This window comes from Anguilla rostrata, chromosome 7 (genome assembly GCF_018555375.3).
Source record: "Anguilla rostrata isolate EN2019 chromosome 7, ASM1855537v3, whole genome shotgun sequence".
NCBI classification, from domain to species: Eukaryota; Metazoa; Chordata; class Actinopteri; order Anguilliformes; family Anguillidae; genus Anguilla; species Anguilla rostrata.
The window spans coordinates 23,711,717-23,735,038 of NC_057939.1; the positions used below are offsets into that span (position 1 = coordinate 23,711,717).

The window sequence follows — 23,322 nt, forward strand, 5'->3', positions numbered from 1 at the left end:
GTATGTGTGCGTGTGTCTGTGTACATGTGTGCACGTTTGTGTGTGAGAGTGGATGTGTTTGTGTGTGTATACGTGTGTGCACATTTGTGTGTGAGAGTGAGTGTGTGTGTGTGTGTGTGTGTGTGTGTGCGTGTGTGCACATTTGTGTGTGAGAGTGAGTGTGTGTGTGTGTGTGTGTGTGCGTGTGTGCACGTTATGTGTGAGAGTGAGTGTTGTGTGTGTGGTGGTGTGCATGTGTGCACTTGTGTGTGAAGAGTGGGTGGGTGTGTGTGTCTTGTGTGTGTGTGTGTATAAGGGTGTGCACGTTTGGGTGAGAGTGAAGTGTGTGTGTACCGTGTGTGCACCTTTTGTTGAGGAGTTGAATGTGGTGTGTGTGTTGGTGTGATTATCGTTGTCACATTGGTGTGAGAGTGAATGTATGTGTGTATATGTGTGTGCACGTTTGTGTGAGTGTGTGTGTGTGTGCGTGTGTGCGTGTGTGCACGTTTATGTGTGAGAGTGAGTGTGTGTGTGTGTGTGTGTGTGCATGTGTGCACGTTTGTGTGTGAGTGTGTGTGTGTGTGTGTGTGTGTGTGTGTGTGTGTACGGGTGTGCACGTTTGTGTGTGAGAGTGAATGTGTGTGTGTACAAGTGTGTGCACCTTTTTTGTATGAGAGTGAATGTGTGTGTGTGTGTGTGTGTGTGTATACGTGTGTGCACATTTGTGTGTGAGAGTGAATGTATGTGTGTATATGTGTGTGCACGTTTGTGTGAGAGAGAGGTAATGTGTGCGTATGAATGTGCGTGTCAGAGTGAATGTGTGTGTGTGTATTTGTGTATGTATGGAGAAATTGCAGCCCACACATTGTCCTGAACTGGCAGTTCCAGCTGCAAGAAAATGGAAACTTAAACCGAGATAAGAAAAAGCCACATTGGTTTGATACAATTTTATGTAAAATTCTGTTGTGCAAGAAGCAAGTGTGGGAAAGCCAGCATTTCAGTGCAGACCACCGTCTTCAGTGCTTTGATTGTTTTCATATAACAGCCCTCTTTAAAGCAATATATGAACCGTATAACAATCAGGTGTGTAAAGCCACAAAGCAACATAGTTAATTGTCACAAAGGACTGTATGAATGGATCCATGTATCTGCAATACAGATAATCACGTGTTCACTTGGGAGTCGGCAAGTGAGAAAGCAAGTGTGGGGATAAACAGTATATTGTTCCAACAAAGTTTATGACACGGATCCAATAAAGAACTCATCATGATTATTATACGTCCCCTTAAGGGCAGTAGAGTGGTATGTGAGGACCTGGGGTCCTGTAGGGCTGCAGTAAAATGTCAATCCGATAGCACACCGCTCCCAGCGGCCGCGTGCGCGAACCGGCGAAGGAACCGCGGCACTTAAGCCTTTTTTTAAAACACCTGAATGGCGTGACAATGGGAAGTGGCTGCCTATTGTACGGGTCGACTGTACAAGCTCTGATACGAGCCTGCGCGCTGTCCGGGGTCAGGGCCCCCATCTGCGCCGCGAGGCGGCGAGAAGGGCCCCCAGACGGAGCGCCAAACCGCCGCCGCTGCCGCCGCTATGCGGAGAGAACAAAGCCGAGAAACCATGAGACACTTTCAACCCACAGCCTTACTTTTAACAAGCAACAGATTAAGTTCCATGACCACTTTATTGAATGGTAGGATGGATTAATGAATTAATAAATGCATTCATAGCACAGTAATGATTTAAAGTTTATCTGGGGAAATGGAGAATAGATTAGACCATAGTGCAACCCCCCCGCCCACACACACACACACACACACACACACTTCATGCTGACTAACTCCTCACCATATTTCGAGATATATATATATATTTCTTTTGAAAGTGTTCCAAAGACCTGTTATAAATTCTTGCAGCGCCTGACTCTCTTGGAGTGAGCCTATCTGCTGAACTCTGATGCCACAGCACTTAAGGGTAAAAGGTACATTTAAGGCTCTGGCTCTTTTCCTTCAGTTCAAATTGTGTGATATTATAGACAGGAAACTTTAAATTGTAAGTGAATCTGAGCCTCAAGAAAGGCAGAGAGGGAATGAGACAAAGAGCAATGTTCACATAAAGTGTAAATGTGTGTGTTTGTGTGTGCACTGGCACATGCATGTGTGTGTGTGTGTGTGCACGCGTGTGTACATGCTGTAAGCATATCATATTCTTTAACCTTGTTCTGTTTTGTACTGTACAGGTGCTGAGTTCCCTTCTTTGATTCTCTATTGCTGGTGCTATATTTAACTCCAGCTCATCTTTACAGATTGTTACCCTCACACTGGTATTGTTTAAAGTCATATCTTCCTTTCTGAAGGCTGGCTAGTGTGTTCTTCATCATATAAATTAATTATTAATCATTTATAATTAAGTATCAGTGTGTATACTTTTAATACATTTGACATGTTGAACTTATCAATTTTATGGAACTCAATGAGTGATATATTTAGAATTTTAGTTTGATATCAGTAATAACTTATAGTATCACATATGTGTTATGTGATATTATGGCGGTTGGCCGATTTGTGAATACAGTGCTTTAAAAGCGGTGTGTGTCAGAGAACACAGTGAATAGGTTTTAGCTTACTGAACCCAGTGGGCAATGTTGTGTTATTGCTGTTTCTTTTCTGCATGAGGTAAAGACAGGGTTGAGTTTGGGGCATTATCTTTGTATAGTATGCAAAAGCTCTCCCGGAAACATTGTCCCTTCTGGCTCTCCTTATGTAAAAGCTTGTGTGTTTCCATTCAGTTCTATTTTAGGCATGTAAAATAACCCAGCTTTTGAAAAGAATCTCCAAAAAAGACCCACCCCCCTACATTCAAATACCATGTCCTTGCCTGTACACTGTTTCTGTGTGCCAACTGTGCTCATGTACCTAAACCATGTTACCGTGTGTAGACCGTGTTCGTGTGGGTAGAATGGGTTCTTGTGAGTAAACCACATTCTCGCAGGTACCCCATGTCCTTGCAGGTAAACGGCATTTTTGTAGGTACGTTGTGCTCCCGTGTGCAAACTGTAAGCCAGTAATTCTGTCTTCCAGTACCTCTTCAGTGCTGTAGTTTAAATGTCTCCCCCATTTTCTCTCACATGGCATTTATCTTTGAAGTACATTCTATATATGGCATCCTATATATTCTTTATATTTTTTTTCCTGATGCCTCATAACCTCTTTGGTATGAGCTCATCGACGGCGTGTTGTAACCGTTAGAAACAGGACTCGTTGCCAGGCGAATGTGACCCATTGTTTCGTAATTGTCTCTGGTGCGGTGCTGACCAAATTCGAGTTCTCTGGTCAGTATCCAGCTGTGTAAATGACTAGCATGTGAGTCACAGGATAAGTGGTCTTGGTGATCTGAGTGGAGGGTGCCTACATGGCAAGGGAACAGAACTGATAGTACTGACTGTGTAAGAGGCTCTGGTGAAGGGTATCTGCCAGACGAGGGAACAGGAGGGATAGTACTGACTGCGTAAGAGGCTCTAGTGAAGGGAACCTACCAGAAGAGGGAACAAGATGGATAGTACTGACTGTGTAAGAGGCTCGGCTCTGGTGAAGGGTATCTGCCAGATGAGGGAACAGGAGTGATAGTACTGACTGTGTAAGAGGCTCTAGTGAAGGGTATCTTCCAGGAGAGGGAACAGGAGGGATAGTACTGAATGTGTAAAAGACTTTGGTGAAGGGTATCTTCCAGGAGAGGGAACAGGAGTGATAATACCGACTGTGTAAGTGGTTTTGGTGAAGTGTTGCCCACCAGGCAAGGGAACAGGAGTCGTCGTACTGGCTATAAGTGGTTTTGGTGAAGCGTTGCCCACCAGGCGAGGGGACAGGAGTGATAGTACTAGCTATAAGTGGTTTTGGTGAAGGGTACCTGCCAGACAAAGGGACAGGTGCAATAGTGAATGGTGACCCCCAGAATCTTTTCTCTCCTAGCCGTTCCGCCGAGTGACCTTCTCTGTGGTGAGCCAGCCCCAGGACCCCCACCAGGGATCGCTGCAGAGCTGCTATGACAGCGGCCTGGAGGAGTCCGAGACGCCCAGCAGCAAGAGCTCGTCCGGACCCAGGCTGGGAGCCCTGCCCCTGCCGGAGGATAACTACGAGAGGACTACGCCGGATGGAAGTGTCGGTGAGGGAGAGCACATGGAAAATGGTAGGGGCAAACACAGTGAGAAACACACACACATACAGACACATACGCACACACACACAATCACACATATGTTGCACAAACTTGCAACGCACGCACCCCTACGCGGTCGCGCGTGCCGTCGCACCACGGAGACACTCGCCAGGAGAGCTAGCATCTACACGTGCCTGCCCTTGTGCCGGGTGACCTCGATCAGACAAGGGCGGAACGGTAACAAAGCTGACAGGATGGCGGTTTATGGTTTACGCCTCACGGTTGGTTTTTCATTCCACTGCTGCGGTTGTGGTCGTCGCTGACGCCGCTCAAAGATGTTTTCACTTGAGCGTGCGAGGTGATGTAGGCAGAGGCAGAGACCTTTGGCGTGTGCTGATTGCTCTGTCAGCTGCAGGTAAAGGATGAACCCAGACGGGCTCGACGGCCGATTCTCTTCATTATATGCTCTGTTGTTTTCAAGAATTCATCAGAATTCAAGTTCCTTTTCTGCGTGCCTCCTTTATAGTATTAGCATGTAGCATTTGGTTAGGTAGCCTCACATTTTAAAGGGTGAAAAGATGAGGTAGACTCAATACTCACTTCTTTGTTTTAACTATTGAGGTACAGCCATACTGTTTTGTGGAATATGTTTAGTCAGTCATATACTATTGCAGTCACAATCAATGCAAAATAGAATTTTATTTTTTTAATAATAATTTTTTTTTTGTTAAAAAATGTTTTATCCTAAGGGTAAAAAGTATTGTTTAAAATATATTGGCAATTCATCATTATTCACCGTTACCGTTATTCAATTTGACCATACAAGCGCGTTCTATCATGTTTTTGTATTTTAACAGGAAGTCAAGATAAAATCTAGTCTGTGAAATGAACACAATTCTCTGTGGTTATTGAATGCACAGGCTGCAGAAGGTAGCAGTATCCAGGCGTTGTAAAAATCAGGAGGATTTAAAATATACGCTGTAACTTCATGTGTGTGCTTATTTTAATTTAATTTGCAGTAATTAGCTGTGCCTATGTTAACATAACATAAACGTCAAGTAAAAAGGGCAATTAAAAATATATTCATCGTTATGTCACATACACGCACACGCACACACACACACACACCCACCCACACGTTTGTAAGTTTGTTTAAAGATGGCGATACTTATTTATTTTTTTATTATTATTTTTTTTTTGTAGTGCGTAATGATGAGTAATGGAGATGTTTGCCCTTTTCTGGCTTGTTCCGGAACAGTATCCTGCTGACCGTTGACTGTTTTGCAGGGATTTCTTTCAGCTGTGGCCAATGAGCAAGTGTGGCGCCAGGCAAGCTTCATTTCTAACCTTGCACTTTTTGAGCACATTGCCTTAATGTAGATTAAACTGTTCCATATTAAATTGCTTGGCCCACTCAGCATAGGCTTCTCAGCCCCGTTGGGCCCTTAATGTCACACATTTAGACCATACTTCATGATTTGCAAGCAAAATTAGCTCCAATTAAGGAAGTGCTTCAATTTTGTCTGGATAAAGTAATTGGAATAAGGGAATCAATATGGGGGGGTGGTTGAGGTGGGGGGGTTGTTGGGTTATTAAATCAAAATTTTGATTACACATGCAGTAAACAAATCACATCGGAACATGCCAGCCCACTCAAAAATTAGAATAAGGAAGAAAAAAAAAAATCCACAAATAACTTGCAAACATATTTTACAAGTGAGTTATTTTTTAAATTTTCACTATTATGTATTTATTTTTTGCTAGCTATTGCGTATATGCAGTTTGCATATCTGATAACATTTTTAATTTGTGTAATGTTTGACTGGTCTTAGATAGCAGTATTCTAAATCCTGTAGAAAGTGGTGCTTGCACTAGCTCAGGGCTGTCAGTAGATGTGTGGAAATCAAAGGTGGTGCACGTAGGAAAGCACAGAGTGCCTGGAAAGACCAGTGCTGTCCTACTTGTGTAGGACTTTGTTGAGGACGGTACCATGTCAATATGCAGATGCAGTCCTGTCTGTCTCCTGCTGCCCCCTCCTCCTCCAGTGGAATTAAGCTGGAATGTGTTTGCCTTCCGTGTGAATTTAATCTATAGAGCATACAAACAGTGATCCCATCGTTCCTCTTTCCATTCCCATCGCTGGCGTTGGTGTTCTGTTCTTAGAGATAATACTGTTCTATCTTTTTTTTCTTTCTTTGTATCTCTTCGTTTTCTTTTAAAAAAGAAGACTGGTTTCCCACAGTTCTCGCAGAAGGACGTTTCAAGGTCGGAGAGCTTGCCGCGGCGGATGAATCATTTTCCGTGGTAGAGGAACAGTGTCCCCAAACTGTTCTTCAGGAGAATCAGTACGCGTGTGCTGTGTGTGTTAACCAGGAAAGGATCTAAAACTGCTTTGTGGGGATGTTTGCCCAGGAATAATTTGTCAGCTAAAGAAAACTTTTCCAGTCAGTGAATCAGGCATCCACAGTTAAACGGGCCAAGAAAGAAGCTTTACTGTAGGATTTGTTTGTGAGTTAAATTATTTGGTTCATTTTGAATGATGCTCTTCAAATGCTCTTCAAAGCTGATAGATTCCAGCACATACGTCTCTATATGCCACTTGTCATTTTTTCCCTGCTATGTGACACCAACTGCCAATCTAACAGCGCTTATAACACACACCATCACAATTTATGTAAATACTCCACCACGCTTCCTGAGTGCGGAGTTATTCAAAGTATAATCTGTCAGATTTGCTGATTGTGATACATATCTTGTCTTTGGCAGTGGCATGGGTGTGCATGTCAGAATGCTCGACAGAAACTAAGTACCCCATCCAAAGATAGAATTTGAAGTATGTCTGTTCCCTCTGTTAGGGACATTTGGCTTTAGCACAGAAAATCATTTGTAGCTCTACAAATTTGGGAATTTTCCAAATAGCCTAAGTGCATTTAACACATAAGCAAACACAACTAAAGCTAGAGGTAGACAAAGTTACAGTCAAACCCGTTCTGTTGTTGAGGACAGTAGAGTATGTTATTGGTGTTATCACTGTGCTGTATGCATACCTGGGCCCATGGTTAGAAATCCACGGCAGACTTAACTCTGCACACACATATGTTCAACGGCTTCATATCCAGAGATGAGCTCTGCAGACAACATTTGGAAGGAATTCGTGGCTCTTAATTCTGCTAAAATATTTACTTTGCCGTTGCATTCAGACAGAAGAGTTACATAAACAGATCGTTTTTGTGCTGTTTCCATTTCATTGGCATGCTTGCTGGGATTGTTCTCTCGCACTGTTAGTGTGCTGGAAGGTGACATTTTGCTCCCTTGCCAGTCGTTCTCTGGTGTATTTCCTGCGTAGCATCTGCCTCATTTAGGATTGATGCTATTGCTGCCTTTAAAAATGAATTATCTTGATTTGTCCATCTCTCGCTGTTTTAAATAGACTCTTTGTCCTGACATAAAGCAGCACAGCGCATTATTTAAAAGCAACGTGTCCTGCTCTCTTAAGGAGGAATTTCATGTCAGCTGGAGTCAAAACTCGTTACTTTAACAGTCGGGAGTAACGGCTTTGGATACTTCTGTTTGGTTTTAATTACCAGTTTAATGCTCTGCAGAGCAAAAAATGAAAATGAAACAAGTGATGTGTTTTTAAATGTTGTTTATTTGGAAAAAGAAGATGAGAACGCGTCTGTTCCACTCTTGAAACATAACGAAAATGTAACAGGTGCATTATTTGAAGTTTGATCTTTTGTCCTGCGCGTGAAAGAACGTGCATCACTGTAATCTAATGCGACAGCACAAGACGGGGAGCAAGATGGAGGCCACCTCAGTCCTGCCCTCCAAGTCATTTAGATAGTGAAAAAAATAATAATAATAATAATAAAAAGGAGCCCTCGGCAGATGGGTGATATGCCATTCCTCCAGAAAGCATCATTAGCCAGTTGTAATAGTGGTTATTATCTGCGTGAAAGAAGTATATAATTGGGGCACTGGGTGATTCCTGTTGGTCATGTGGAGTGTGCCTTTCTTCAATGGCAGGAGTTGCTGGCCAGGATTAAGGTCAGATGAGAGATGAAGGTTTTTCTTAATGAGAGAGGGACTGAGAGGCAGTGATGTGTAACCAAGGTAAAGCCTGCATCGTGCCATCTAAGATCCTTGCAGATGAATTGCCTTGTATAGAAGACTATAGCATACTTTTTCATTTTTTAAACAATAACATCGTACAATCTTTAAAGGTTTTATTTTTTTGTGTGCCTGATTATTTTCCTTTGGGAACGACATGGCACAAGCCGTCGGGCACATGGTTTTGGAATATCGTATCAGGGTAGTTGCACAGTTTACAAAACATGGATGAAACATTCGTATTTTAAATGTAGTAAGTTTTCCTAGAGAAAATCATGTAATGCTTTTAAAAAATATGTCTTAACGCGAAACATTTAATGTTCATGTTTAAAATTCAGCGAGAAATACACTGCATAAAAAAAATCACCTATATTAGTACTTCATTATTTGGCAGAACCATCTCTGAGCCCAGCCAATATAGAGGAGTATTTGCAAAAGCGATAGGATATAGTGTTTTACTGTATTAGTAAATGAGGTAAGACCCAGCATTTTTCTATATTTGTTCAATTGGTAAGATATAATATATACTGTATTTCTTGAATAGGTAAAATAGGGTATTATACTGTATTTGTTTAAAAGGAAAGGCAGGATATCTTCTTGCATTTTTATGCAGTGAATTATTTTCTGTCATGTCCTCATACTGGCCTTCAGCTGTTTTAAGGAGAGCTGGAGTCACACTCTGTTCACATCCTGCTTACACTGGAGCCCCCCTCAAAACACACACACACACACACACACACACACACACACACATGCACACACTCTGTCTGACACACACACACACACACACACCCCCACGCACGCATACACACACACACACACACACTCACTGCTCTGCTTCATCACAGTCAATCGATAATCGGCAAATCACTATTCCTATTTTGCCAGTCTCGGGTGATGCTTGGTTTTCCCAGCTTAGCTTTGCTCACTCAAGTCACTTGAGGTGACCAAGAATATCCCTCTTAGTCTAACACTAGTCAAGGTCAACAGTCTTGGCTGTTGGCAGTCCATTCGGACATTCAATTGTTTAACGTCCCTGTGTGTAAATAATTGTAAAAGGCCTTGAAATGTTTACATGAGCTGCAGCTGTTCAGTTATTTATTTATATGACAGAAATGTCAAACTTCTATCCTAGAAAGTAGATGGAGAAAAATAGACTGGACACAAAGAGTAAACCACCATTATAGTATGAATGCACGTATGATTTATTTATTTATGATACTGTATGCTTTTCGATTGTGGATTTATAGGAAACGTAGCGAAGCAGAGGAATTTCCTTTTTGCCATTTCCCAACTGCATTACAAAAATACATTCTTTGTTTCAATTCTGCATTTGGATAATGAACTTTGATAGTGCATCTCACTGTTAGAAAGTCAGTGTCCTTTTCTGAGAATGTTGAAATGCTGAAGACTTCATGTGGATTTGTTTATGGGTTAAAACCAGATAATGTTTTTTTTTATACTAATTTGTGATAGTGATGCATTTTGTCCCTTGGAAAAGAAAATCCATTACTTTCATTTACATCGACCGCCCAGTGTTGTATCGAATAGGGAAGCGAGAGATTACTTGCGGTCAAAATATCAGAAGGCAAAGCTGCATCGTCAGATTGATTGAATAATCACATCAAAACGTATCTTCTTCTACTCTGGCCTCAAATGAAACCTATTCACCTGCCTATATGTAAGCAAGGTAATCCATATCCTCACACTTCCTGTTCTCATCAGAGAGAGAGAGAGAGAATGAGAGAGAGAGGGAGAGGGAAAGGGAAAGAGAGAGAGAGAGAGAGAGGAGGAGAGGAAGAGAGAGAGAGAGAGAGAGAGAGAGGGAAGGAGAGGGAAAGAGAGAGAGAAGAGAGAGAGATGAGAGAGAGGAGAGAGAGAGAGAATAGAGGAAGAGAGAGAGAGAGGGAAGGAGAGGGAAAGAGAGAGAGAGAGAGAGAATGAGAGAGAGAGAGAGAGAGAGAGAGAGCTGCTCGGGCCTGGCACAGCATGGACGGATTTCATGCTGGGTCTTAAGAGGAAACTCTTGGCGCTGGGCTGTTTCAGGAATATCATTATGAGCAGGTTCACACCGCGCAGCAGAGCACGCCGCTGCCATCTAACAGTCACGCTAATTCCGGAAGCCGGACCGCTCCGTTCGGCTGCTGGGTTATTTCGACCGTTATGCCACCTTCCTTTTTCCTTTTCCTTTTTCTCTCCTTTCTTCCTCCCGTCGCTGTAAAACTCAACCTAGCCGTGCCATTTCAGGTGTCTCGGTTCCCCCCCCGGATCCTCATTCTGTCAGGCTTTGTCTCTTCCTAAGCTTTGCCATTCAGGCGCGATATTAGCGCCGTGCTTTTTAAAAAAAATAAAAAAAACCGCCGTTAATTAAACATGCGGGATCCGAAGACCAGATGGTAATACGAGCCGCTTTAATTAAGCGCATTCATATTTGAAGTGCTCGGTAGTTACAGCGCATTCACAATCCTACAATCGCCCTAACCCCCCCTACCCACCTCACCCACTCTCCCCCCCAAACCCCCCTCAAACCCCCACCTTTTTCTTTTCCTTCCGAGTCGTTCAACTTTTAAAGTCATGCGAAGATCGGGGCTCTCCGGCGCGGTGGGGTCCTGGGCCGCTGATTGGGTCCATTGTGTTTTCGGCTGTTCCGCTCGCTGGGGAGCGCACGCGCGCCGCGGTTCCGTCGGCGTCCCGTCGTCGACGCGGCGCGCGCTCGACGCCTCCGCTACACGTTTCGGCACGCCGGTTCCCGCGCACGCGCTCGCCGGACCCGCGGCCCAATCGCGACTTCAGAGAATGAACTTGACGCTCACGCGGTATTTCTTAAAATGTGAAAATATATACATGAAAAACATTTATTTATTTATATTTTTGTTGGCAGTGCACTCTGATCAGGGTTTGAAGCGGTGGAAGCTTTAAAGCTTTTTTTAGCTGCGGCAAAAGAAAAGATGAGCGCAAAAATCTGATTTTAGAGTTTCGTTCTAGTAAATGAATCTTTTTGAATTCTGCAGGGATCTAGGAATGGGCTAATTTCCCCCCAAAATGGCATACAAGTGCGGTTTGTGGGGGGGGCGGGGGGGGGGGGTTTCTTGGACAGTAGAATGTGACGCAGTCCCTTTGGGTACACAGTCACGTGCAGGACTGTACTCAATCCCAGCAATACGATCTTGTACAGTATGCAGTTTCACATTTTGATTACACAAATGTACAAAGGACTATTTCACAAACATGTACAACGCAATTCGAGTCCAAGGGATGTGTGCTGTCCACTCATTTTAAGAAACATTACATTACATTACAGGCATTTAGCAGACGCTCTTATCCAGAGTGACTTACACAACTTTTTACATAGCATTTTACATTATATCCATTTATACAGCTGGATATATACTGAAGCAATTTCGGTTAAGTACCTTGCTCAAGGGTACAATGGCAGTGTCCTACCCGGGAATCGAACCTGCGACCTTTCGGTTACAAGCCCAGTTCCTTAACCACTGTGCTACACTCCGTCCACGTACTCAGAGTTTAACATTACATTTTATTGTGCGTGCATTAATGTGGGTACAAGCAGCTCATGTACCAATGTATTTAGTACTGCACACACACACACACACACACACACATGTTGTAGGTGGTGGGCGGTGCCCTCCCGCCCATTCCCCACCGCCCCATCTTACGCCCCTTCCACTGTTACTGGCGGCAATCAGCGATCACATCATCAAAGAGCGAGGTGTATGAGGTATGAGGCAGAGTGGGCGTTCTGTTGGTCACAGCCGGGGGGGGGGGGGAATCATGGGTAGCCTGGCACTGTGATTGATCACTGCACCCATAAAGCAGGCAGGTATTACAATTCCTTTCAGAGCTCACAATGATGGCCGCCTTCACTCACGAGCTGGGCCGCTCTCAGTACGAACCGCGCATCAACAAAAACCCCGCTCACGACTTCTCTTTTTGTTCTGTTGTGCGCGGGGAAAAGAAAAGAAAAAGATTGTCAAACCCAGTTAGTTCAAAGGCTGCGTCGCCTTTACCTGCGCAAGTCTCGGCTCACCTGAGAAGAATTAAAAAATAAACTTTTAAAGCGATTGCTGTAGACGCTGCGTCTCCCACTAGCGCTCGTCGCGGAGGTTTTCGGTGAAAAGTCACCTTCTCTCTTTCTACGGGGGAGTCATCGGTGAGGCAGCGCTGATCTCAATCTGCAGTCGCGTGAATGGAATCCCTGCTTCAGCGGCCTCAGTCTGCGGTCTGCAATCAGCTTCATGCGGCTTTATGTTCCGCGGCGCCGCCTCCCGCGAGAGCGCTTTCGTTCGGACGTGAGGAAGTGGGTATCGGTCACCGCAAACTTTAATTACGCCCATCAAAGTTCCAACGCCGTGCGCGATGGAATTAAAAAAAAATAAAATTAAGAACCTTTTTAAGAGATGAAGGTTTAACCTCTAATCTGTTCTGTTATTCCGGTCCCGTGTGCACTGAGGAAATGTGGCATTATTCACACGGTGACATAAGCTAAGGGAAATTAGCTTGTGAATCAGTGGTCAGTGGTGCTCGCTCAGTCTGAAAGAAATGACGCGTTTAGGGTACGTTTGGCAATGAAAGTCATTATGCCGCCATATGGTGAATGGGAAAAAAAATATATATGTATTATTTTTTCATCGAGAAAAAAAGAAAGAAAAAAAAAGAACATTGAGCAGAGCTCTGTCATGTGGTATACTTTCTTTCGCAGGTTACAGAAGGGACACATGACGTCGCAGTTAGGAGTAGGCCGACGGGAGTGCCGTTCGCCCAACAATGGAACTGCTACGGAGCAAACAAACTCAGACTAGAGAGGCATGGCCTTCCCTTGATTGCTGTGTAAACACAACTGTGTGCTGTGTGTGTGTGTGTGTGTGTGTGTGTGCGTGTGTGTGTGTGTGTGTGTGTGTGTGTGTGTGTGGGTGTGTCCCTCAGACGAGACAATTAAACTTCCTCGGCTTGCTGGATGCTGTTTGCGAGGCGTGTTGAAAGCCTCGTTTCGCTTTCCCCGTTTGAAGTCGGCCGGTCCTTTCAGTTGTGTGTGCGGCTGCTGAACGGGAGGGCGGTTTGGGCGGGAACGAGCCGAACGCAGCGCCCTGCCTCACGAAGCCTTTAGCGGCAGCGCGGTCCCCTCGCCTCCCGTTTGGACTGAGGTCAGCGGAGGGCGAAGGGCCGGCGTTTACCGCGGTTGGCAGGGCGGAGGCTTGCTCTGCGCCGTAGCTGAAATAATGATCACGAAAGCAAGCGCGGTGTTGTGGCGGTGGGTGCGGTGTCCCCCCCCTCCCCCCCGAGCCTGTAGGGGGCGAGAGGGAACACGAGCCCGCTCTGGGGCCCTCACACCTGCTGACGACTCAGGCTGGCTGACTCTCTTATTCCATCTGTCTGTCTGTCTGTGCAACTGTGTGCAAGTTTGTGTGTGTGTGTGTGTGTGCGTGCGTGCGTGCACATGAGTGCGTGTGCATGTGTGTGTGTGTGTGTGTGTGTGTGCGTGCACATGTGTGTTTGTGTGTATGTGTGCCCATGTCTGGGATGAATACGAGAACTACTAGTGAAATGCTCTTGTATGTGTGTGTGTGTGTGTGTGTGTCTGTTTGAGTGTCAGTCTGTCTATCACTGTCTGTGCTTTCCTGTCCTTTTTTCTCTCCCTGTATCCGGCCTGTCTCGCCTGTGTGTAGGCGAGTGTTTCTGTTCTCTCTTACAGCATTGTCTTATTCCTTCTCACTCAGACCTGGTTGGCTCAGCCAGGATCAGTGTGTACAGCCATGCTTAATATTTCATGGCTGTGAATAGGCATTTTGGTGGCTGGCCCTTCCTACACTCTCTGATCCCAGATTACAGTTGTTGAGCATTGTGACAGCCACCTCCATTTGTCAGCCGACGAGCCTCTTTGTAAGACGGGTTTGGGGGTGCGCGAGACTGGTGGGGGTGAGCGAGGCGGGCGGGGGTGAGCGAGGGTGTGGGCGAGCGAGGCGGGCGGGGGTGCTCAGGGCTGAGGTTTGTATCTGATGTATTTTCTGTGCCCTTGCCGCTGAAATGAGTGGTGAATTTAGATGGGGAATAGGCATGGGGTCTGACTTTGTATCCTTTAAAGACAACATGGCAGGGGCTGAGTGAATATGGAGGATATTAAATAGAGAAGGAAAGCAGCGCGGCAGGAGCTTTCTCTCAATTCCAGCAGAGCTACGGAGGACCGGATGGACAAAGCGGGGACTTTTTTTTATATTCAACACACAGATACACAAAAATATGCAACAAATATATACATTTACACACATATACGCACAAATACACGCTGATACACACACAGACACGCATATACTCAACTACTGTATGCAAACATTTACAAACATATACCCACACAAGCGCACACCTATACACGACTACAAACACACACACACATACACACATGCACACACACACGCCATGCTTTTGTATAAATGTACTCAAATTCCATGATGTATATTCATGTTTTTGAGCATTGCCTGTTGGCTTGGAGCAACAAAAGCCCTCTTTTTGACTGCTATTAACTGACAAAAATCTTTTGGTGCAGGAACATATGAGCAAATTAATTTCCAAAATGTTTCAAACGAATAGCATTATATACATATTATAAAGATGTACAGCATGTAACATTTGTAGGGTCATGTGAAACTGGATCTTCAATATAATATACAGATTAGAAACTTCATCTTGATTTTATTTACCAAACCAGGCTAGTTTAATCAAGTGGAAGAAAAAAAAAAACTGTATTGCATATTCAATCGGAATTTCCCTGGAGGACAGAAGGGAAGAAATGCGAGTAGCCATGCTGCACATTTGTAGTTAACATTTTTGACAAAGAAAAAGAACAGTGTGCTGAGGGTATTTCATGTCTGAACAATCAGCAAGGCCATGGAAAATTTAGAGATTTCAGAGATTTCTATGAGAGAGAGAGAGTATGTGTGTGTGTGTGTGTGCATGTGTGAGCACGCGCGCGCGTGTGCATGTCCGTGTGCATGCATGTGTACTTGTGTGTGTGAAACAGGAAAGTGGATTAACCTCTGGCTCTGTTCACACTCTGCTTTAAGCCCTGAGATAGTATTGTCAAATCAGTTAAAAATAAATCAAGATTCCTAAACCTTTCTGACTTCGTGTTTCCCGGGGGAAAATGAATCAGTTGCCGGGGAATCCATGGGAATGATGTGTTTCCTGACCCTAAGTAATGTCCGTGGTCTTGTATGGGCTGTGTCATACAACCAGAGGTGGTCCACATGTGCACACAGTGGTGGGCCACACACAACCGCACACACACACGCACCTAGTGGGCTGTATTATTTTCTGTAAATTCTGACTTGTAATTGTGCTTGCAGTTGAGTGGGAAAATAATAAACAAAAAAAAAAAAAAAAACTGATTAAAAGTCCATATTAGAAGAATAAGCTGAAATCCATGACAACAATTGCATTAATGACATTTAGCTGGTTCAGTCCTCAACCTTAAGAGTTACACATACACATAGTCAATGGATGAATTGTAAAGTTGCTCTATAATTTGTGGTTAGACATTGGCATTCCACCGTAGGCTTCAGCGTGGTATGAGTTTAGTTTAATTATGGAATCGGAACGTTTTTTAATGGAATGGTGAATCATTGTTCTCTGCGGTCACATAATTCATGTTTATTTATTCATTCATTCATTCATTCATTTATATTTCTACCCTCCTTCCTTACTGTCTTCCTCAACTTATGGCCTGCATTTGATAAAATGTTGTTCTTAAATTTATTGTAACTGAAACCAAATCTTTTTTTTTTGATATCACGAACATGGTTTATGGAGTTAATTTTGGTGATCACTGCACTTGCCAATCTTTGCGAAGCAAAAACAGATGGTTATATTTTTTTAATTTGTGCAGAAAAAGGTTAAGTCTCTCCCTGCTTGTACTATACCATTGCTTGTACTATACTGCAGCCTGTACTATACTGCAGCTTGTACTGTACCGTAGCTTGTACTATACCGTATATAGGACGGAGTGTAGCACAGTGGGTAAGGAACTAAACTTGTAACCGAAAGGTTGCAGGTTCAATTCCTGGGTAGGACACTGCCGTTGTACCCTTGAGAAAGGTACTTAACTGGAATTGCTTCAGTATATATCCAGCTGTATAAATGGATACAATGTAAAATGCTATGTAAAAAGGTTGTGTAAGTCGCTCTGGATAAGAGCATCTGCTACAAATGCCTGTAATGTAATGTAATGTAATACTGTAGCTTGTACTATACTGCAGATTGTACTATACCTTAGCTTATACTATACTGCAGCTTGTATTGTACCTTAGCTTGTACTATACTGTAGGTGATGGTATCAGGGCTGAGAAGGCATGTGGTGCACCGACCCGTGTAAAAACAAATAAATAAGTACATAAATAAATAAATAATATCAGAAAGTGACTGCTGCTCTCAGCCTTAGCTCGCTTTGGTTTTTATTCAATTCCCTGCTGGCAAGAATGCCATATAAATCTGTCTCTATATCAAGATGTATTGGTGGTCTGTCAACAGCACAGGAGGGGGAATGAAGGAATGTATTATATTTCCACAGCATCAATACCCTTACTACATATAGGCTTTATTTCATTCTTTCCTCCTTGTTTTTTCCCCCGCTCTTTTCTTTTTGTAGACGCAGATGAAAGCACCCTTTTGCCGAAAGAGGATTAGCTTTCTCTCTTTTCCTCCAAGGACACTGCCTGGTGTTTTTGATTTGAAGAAAAATATACAGGAAAAAATGGAAAGATAGCATTTTTACTCCGTTGCCCTCTTCCTTGAAACAGGACTGTGGAATAGCTTCGGTGTCAGTATGCTGCTTCTGTGATCAGTCTTCGATAACCTGAATGGTTTTTACGCCTTGAGATCAGGTTAGCCCACCAGATACAAAATTAAACAGTCAAATCCTTTTGGTAGGAGTTAACAGTGCTCTCTCTGTTTTCATAAAAAAATGCAATCCCTTTCACGGCACAGTTATGGATGTGTTTGTTGACTGCGGTGATTATTTTTTACTTCTGTCCTGTTTGTTTTTCTATATTTCTGGAGGACAATAGAATTGGGAGGAAAAACAAAACAAATTAAAGGAAAATAATAGTTACAAATTGTGAATTGCCAGTCAAAACAAGAAAATCTATGACATAAAAGGAGAGAAGAATAAGGAATGGCGACAATACAATACTGTATCGACATCTATGATGGGTTAATCTCAGGTGACCAAAAACATCAATTATGGTTCATTGTTTCTCAGTCGATGTTATTTGGGTGCTGTCATTTGAAATTGTTTTTTAAATATGTTTATCAAAAAAAAGATTATGCCGCAATGCTGAAGAGTAAATAAATAGTGATTATTTATATTTCTGAGCGATTCTGTAGACTGTTGCTACCGTTGTAGTATTTATGTCTTGTATGTGAAATAAAGATATATAAAGAAAGAAATAAGGAACTGGGCCCACATTCTGCAAACGTTTTGGCAGGGTTTGGTTGGCCGTTGCTTTGAGCAACTTGTCCTGGAGCTTTCGCGGTTACATTTGACCCTTTTCTTCCACACTTTTATAGTTTAGCCTGGGAGGAGGCCTTCATTGACTCATCTGAGTTGTGCTGAGCGCCTGGCTGGCGCTAGCACCTCCTTCCGTCGTGGTAGCTCGCTCCGTCTCTCCACACATCCACGCGTCTCCTCAGCCAAGGGTTGCGATGCTTTGCTGTCTGCGATCCTTTCGTTTTTTTTCGCACCTCTCGCAGCTCGAGTTTGTTTGTTTTCATCTCCGCGTCTCTCTCGGAGCGCACAGACAGACCCTCTCTTATGGCAGGCCCAGCCTTCTAACGAGAGGAGAAAAGAGCATGAATCACGAAGGTGGCTGAGTGAAGGCATCGAAGGGAAGGAGTTACATAATCTAATGATGACAGGGAGCAAGTTTTTTGCGACAGTAGTGGCAAGAACGTTAAAACCGGGTCTCGGGACGACGGGCGCAAGTTAGCATAGCACTGAGAGAAAGCGTGTTTTTCATTCAAGCCCCCCCTCCCCCCCCCCCCTGCCCACCCAGCCCCCATGCGGTGCGTGACATCAGACTACAGGCACAGCAGGCCCTCTCCAGGGGTCCTTTCCCCTCCCCTGCAGATTCTTTGTGACGTGATCCTTCCTGACAAACATCTGCAAACCAAATCATAAAACAATAAACCGTAAAACAATGATAGGTGACATATTTCCCCTGAGTTACGATGTGAAAGGTGAATTTGTTTAATAGGTGATGTGCAATCTCTCTCTCTCTCTCTCGCTCTCTCTCGCTCTCTCTCTCTCAAGGCATATTTTGCCTTCAGGTGTTCCTATGATCTTCCTCTTTCCAAAAAAGCGCATCTCTTTTGCTGTCATGGCCGTGGCTGTGTATCATCCTCTTGGCTTGATCTTGGCGATCTGGACGAGGGTTATAATAATAGAAGCCTGTATGTTTGTGGAGCAGAGACGCAGTGACAATTCACACTGAACCCTAATCCGGATGATGTGGCTGAAATCTGTGTACAATACCAGTAAATCCACCCCCCTCCCCCACCTTCCAAAAAAACAGGAAAAAAAGCAAACCCCCCAAAAAAATAAAAAACATCTTTTGAATTGAATTCTGCAGTCACGGTGCCAGCCAGCAAAACATAAGAAGGATGGCTTGATACCATTTGGTTGGATAGGAAGAAGGTGAGGTAGGGAGAATTTGTGTGCGTGTGACTTTGCCTGTCATCTTTGTTGCAGTTTTCTGGTTTAATCCTGACTTCAATTCTGTGCGTAGTCAGCTCCCAATAAAAAATGCATCTGTACGCCCGTCGTTCTGCTCTATCTTTGTTTTCTCACACACAAAAGTGTGGCGTTTATGTTGTGGTTGAAGGGATTTTGAATATGCGCCCTACTTTGTGTACCTAATCTTTTCACACGCATGCAGTAATGTGGTGGATCCTATGTAGGAATGCAATGAGTGTGCATTGCTATTCTTACCGTGATGACAGTGGAATGACGTGCCTCTGTTAGCAAGCTAATGCAAGCAACTGAGCGGTTCGCCAAATAAGTCAATTATAACTAGAACATTCAAAGGTCTATTGTTTTTCACCATTGTACACACATACATGCATGCATGTGTGAGGTGGTGGCACCTCTCTCTCTGATTTCGTGGGTTATTGACCTGCGGCGGTGTATGAGTTCTATGTGAGTGATAGCACCTCACAGGATTGTCTGAGCTAATTATCCTGATGAGGTCAGTGTAGAGGCTATATGTACCCTGATTCCGGGGTTCAGCGCAGACCATTGTTGTCAGACCTTAGTGGTGGGTAGAATCGCAGAGTTACGTGATCCATCTCTGATTGATCACGTTAGTTCTTCCCAGTGGTTATCTCTCTGCGCTGTGAGACATTTTGTCTCGTCTCTTAGTTCTTTTTTTTTACCGCGGTCGAATACCTTTCTTGTAAGTGACCACTCTGTTTTTTTAGTGGGTTTTTTTGGCAGCTACGCTGGGCAGTGTTATTTCTTAGTTTTCTGAGCCTGACAGAAGTTCGTGAGTGGAGAGAGCGATACTCGCCTATATGTTTCCCCTTCCTTCTACGCTCAGCGATTGGTGGTTATCCTCAGGTTAACTTTAGACCCCTCGGTCGCAATGCGCCACCCTCCTCAACCGTGACAGCATGCACGCACACACAGACACACACACACACATACACACATTAAAAATGTAATTTGACAGCCGTGTAGGGAATGTGTTAAGATTTGTGTGTGCCATGTACAGACTACAAACTGTTCTCAAAATGGTATATTTACTTTTTTGCTAGGTTCATTAGTTTTAATGGTCCAAAATCATATGTTTGCTCTCCGAGGTTTGTACAACACCTACGGTATAAATTCTAAGAGGATGGTCTGGCAGATTGAATTCTGTTTGAGCGTATCTTCTCAGGCAGGCCAGCTTAACTGCATCAGAAAACATTTTTAAAAAGAAGAAAAAAAAAAAAACTGCTCGATGTGCGGGTCCTCTGATAGTCCGTACGCGTACGCTGAAGTAAAGTTTCGCCCTTAAAAGACGACTGACCTTCACCTCGTCATGTAGCGAAACTGAAATCATGCCAGGAAAACATAAATCATGCTAATCCCTTAGCTGGTCGGAGGGTAGGGGAGAGACACATTTCTGAGACTCTGCCACCCCCCCCCCTCCCCCGTCCACCCCTCAACCCTCGTTCACCTTGTTAAATCTGTCCGTCTAGGACTTCAATTCACCTAGTTTTTTTTTTTTTTAAAGAGCATTTAAAAGCCATCTGTATCCCAGCATAGCTTTAATATTAATCAAAAATGCCACCACATAATCCTCTGCCACACCAGATGGTTTGGTAAGAAATTACATTTTTTTCTGCTGTTTTTTGTGTCATTCTTATTGATTTAATTTTGTTCTTACATGTATTAGGCTGGATTAGCCCTCTGATCCTATTCAGGAGAGACAAACTTTGACATAGTCAATCTGTAGTCTGTTATTGTGATTATTAAAATTATTTCCCTCATTTTTAAAAAGTAAGAGTGTTCGGTGAAAACATGATGCTTTAAACCTAGGAGATGAAACAGGACTTCTTTTACAGATTTAACTCCCATAATGCATTGTGGCTGGGAAAAATGTAAGGAATGCATTGCTCTCTTCTGCATTGGTTGCAATAAGGCACAGCCACAAGGTAAAGAGCTTATCTTGAAACAGATAATGAGAAAATGAGAAAATGGTATGTGTGTGTGTGTGTGTGTGTGTGTGTGTGTGTGTGTGTGTGTGCGCGCGTGCGTGTGTGTGCATTTGTGTACGCTAATGTATGCCATAGATTTTACTGCTTTTGTGGATTCCTCTGTGTACATATTACAAATGAAGCACAATTTATAGTACAACTTAAAGCAACAGTTCAAATGTCGTTTGAGCCTGATGATGAGGATAATAATGATGATGATGATGACAGTGATGATAATGGGATGATGAATATGGTGGTGGTGATGATGATGATGATGATGATGATGATGAGATATCAAAAGATTAAATGATCGTTTCACTCAAATGGTGATTAGCCACATATCTTCATTTTCACCCTTTCTCCATTTGCGTTGGTTGAAGGCAGGCATTTCTGGGAGAAAACTGTACTCACTTTTTTGGTGTGTGGGAGGTGTCCTACTCTGCTGGAACTGAGTGCCTTGTGTGGTGTTTCTGGCCAATTACACCAGGCTTTGGGTCTTCCTAGTGACAGGCATCCAATCACTGATTGATGCTACATCCACTGATAAGTTTCAGCTGAAATCTGTGCTCTGTTGGTAGAGACTGACATTGCATTTCTTACTCCATGGAAACTGGAGCAACCATGAGCTGACAGTCACTGTGAACCAACCGAGACTCTGTACTCCAAACAAACTATGATTTGTTCAAGTCATTTTGTCCCTTGTTCTTTTCACATTAAATCATCCTCACTCCTAGGCAGAGCAAGAAAACCTGAAAAAAAAAATTGAATGGCGTATATGCTGTTTACAGGCGTACAGACATTTACTGCGGACCATAACTGCATATTTATTTTATTTCTTCTTTACTTGTTTAAAGTGAGTTGTGCGCATTTAGGACAAGAAGAGTGACGCTTGCTTGTAATCATCTGTTTATATGCAGGCGGCGGTATCGCCAACCGTGATTGGCTTGTGCGTCACACAAAAGAGAAAAGTTATTTCTGGCGTCGTGTTTTATTTTTTATTTTTTTTGGATTATTAAATTGGAAAGCTCCACTTGCCAGTCAGCACGTGTGTCAGAGCCCAAGCAGAAGCCTTGCACCCACTTTATGCACACTCGTCCATCACGGCAGTGCTGAGGCAGCAACGACGTGCTAATTATAGAGTTATAAGTGCACATTAATTCCCCCCCCCGTGCGTAGCTGACGACTCAGCCGGCCGGTGTTGGGAAGACCTGGGGTCAGGATATTGCCCCATCACCTGCCAGAGCTTCCCTATGGATGTGTGCCCTTAGACTTGAGTGAGAGTGAGACACCATTTTGTGTCGGTTTCCTATAATGGAAGTGTAAAGATATATCTGAGATGGAACGTGATACTGGAAGTTTTTTTTTTGTTTTTCTGTGAGGAATGCGTGGGGACACTTCCTGCTATGTGAGTAAATGAAGGAACTTGCTTAAATGAGCATGGTGCTATTGAGTGATTTTCTCTGCAAAACAAAGTGGCACACAGGCATTCTGGGATTGGGTTTTTTGTGTACAGGGCAGTATGGGCTGTTCAGGGTTTCAGAATTAGCCTTGAGAGGATGTTTGCGTTTGATTTCTGCCATCAGTACTCCACTGGTAACTCCTGCATACAGCTCTTAACAACTAGGTACAACTCTCATAACCAAAGACCTGGAATTGTGTGACCTACAGAGTTTGGTGGATTGAGTCACAGGATGTCGTTCTATCTTTGGAGGACTTAAGGACCTAACCCTAACCTTTAAGTACCCTTTAATATATGTAGCATTACTTTTTATTCAATTAGTTATTTATTTAGTTAAGTGCCACTTCCTGTTTTTTGATGATACATTTAATCTCAAAACTCACTCACCTTATTTTCTTTTTCATTTTACAATTTTAATCTTTTATTTATTTTTTCCTCAGTTCAGCCAGTGTATAGATGTATAAATGTATAGATTTTTTTGTTTTGTTCTTGTTCTTAATGACATTATTCAATCTGTGATGGCTCTGAACTAGAGCAAGCTTGCCCCCATTAAGGTTTGCTGTATATGTGCGGCCACCGGTCTGTCGCTAGGGGCTGTCGCCCCACACACTCTCGGTAACGCCGGTCGCCAGAGCGGCGAGGGCCGTGGACGCTGTTTCTGAAGGCTTTCACTCGCTTTTTCCCTCCTTTTTCACGGCCGAGTGTCAGACCGAATCCTTTTCTCGCGTCGTAGCCGTTCCCCTTCGGTAAGCGGTGTAGCGGAATGTGGAGCGGCCGCGTAGGTGATTAGACAGGTGTACTCGCACATCAAGACTATGGCCGAGTTCTCGTTACACACATTTCACGGTCACCAGGCATTGGAGTAATGTCCATCATTC

General features: G+C 43.6%; 1 protein-coding gene across 3 annotated transcripts in view; it reads left to right on the forward strand.

The window, feature by feature from the left end:
• pcdh7b (protocadherin 7b) overlaps positions 1-23,322 on the forward strand; it is a 138,291-nt gene that overhangs the window by 66,821 nt on the left and 48,148 nt on the right. For 2 of the 3 annotated variants that reach the window (XM_064343832.1, XM_064343833.1), the window contains exon 2: positions 3,945-4,161. The exons of the other annotated variant lie outside the window; for it this stretch is intronic. In XM_064343832.1, the coding sequence (XP_064199902.1) occupies positions 3,945-4,161 (217 nt within the window). The remainder of the gene's footprint in view (positions 1-3,944; positions 4,162-23,322) is intronic. 3 annotated transcript variants of the gene reach the window in all.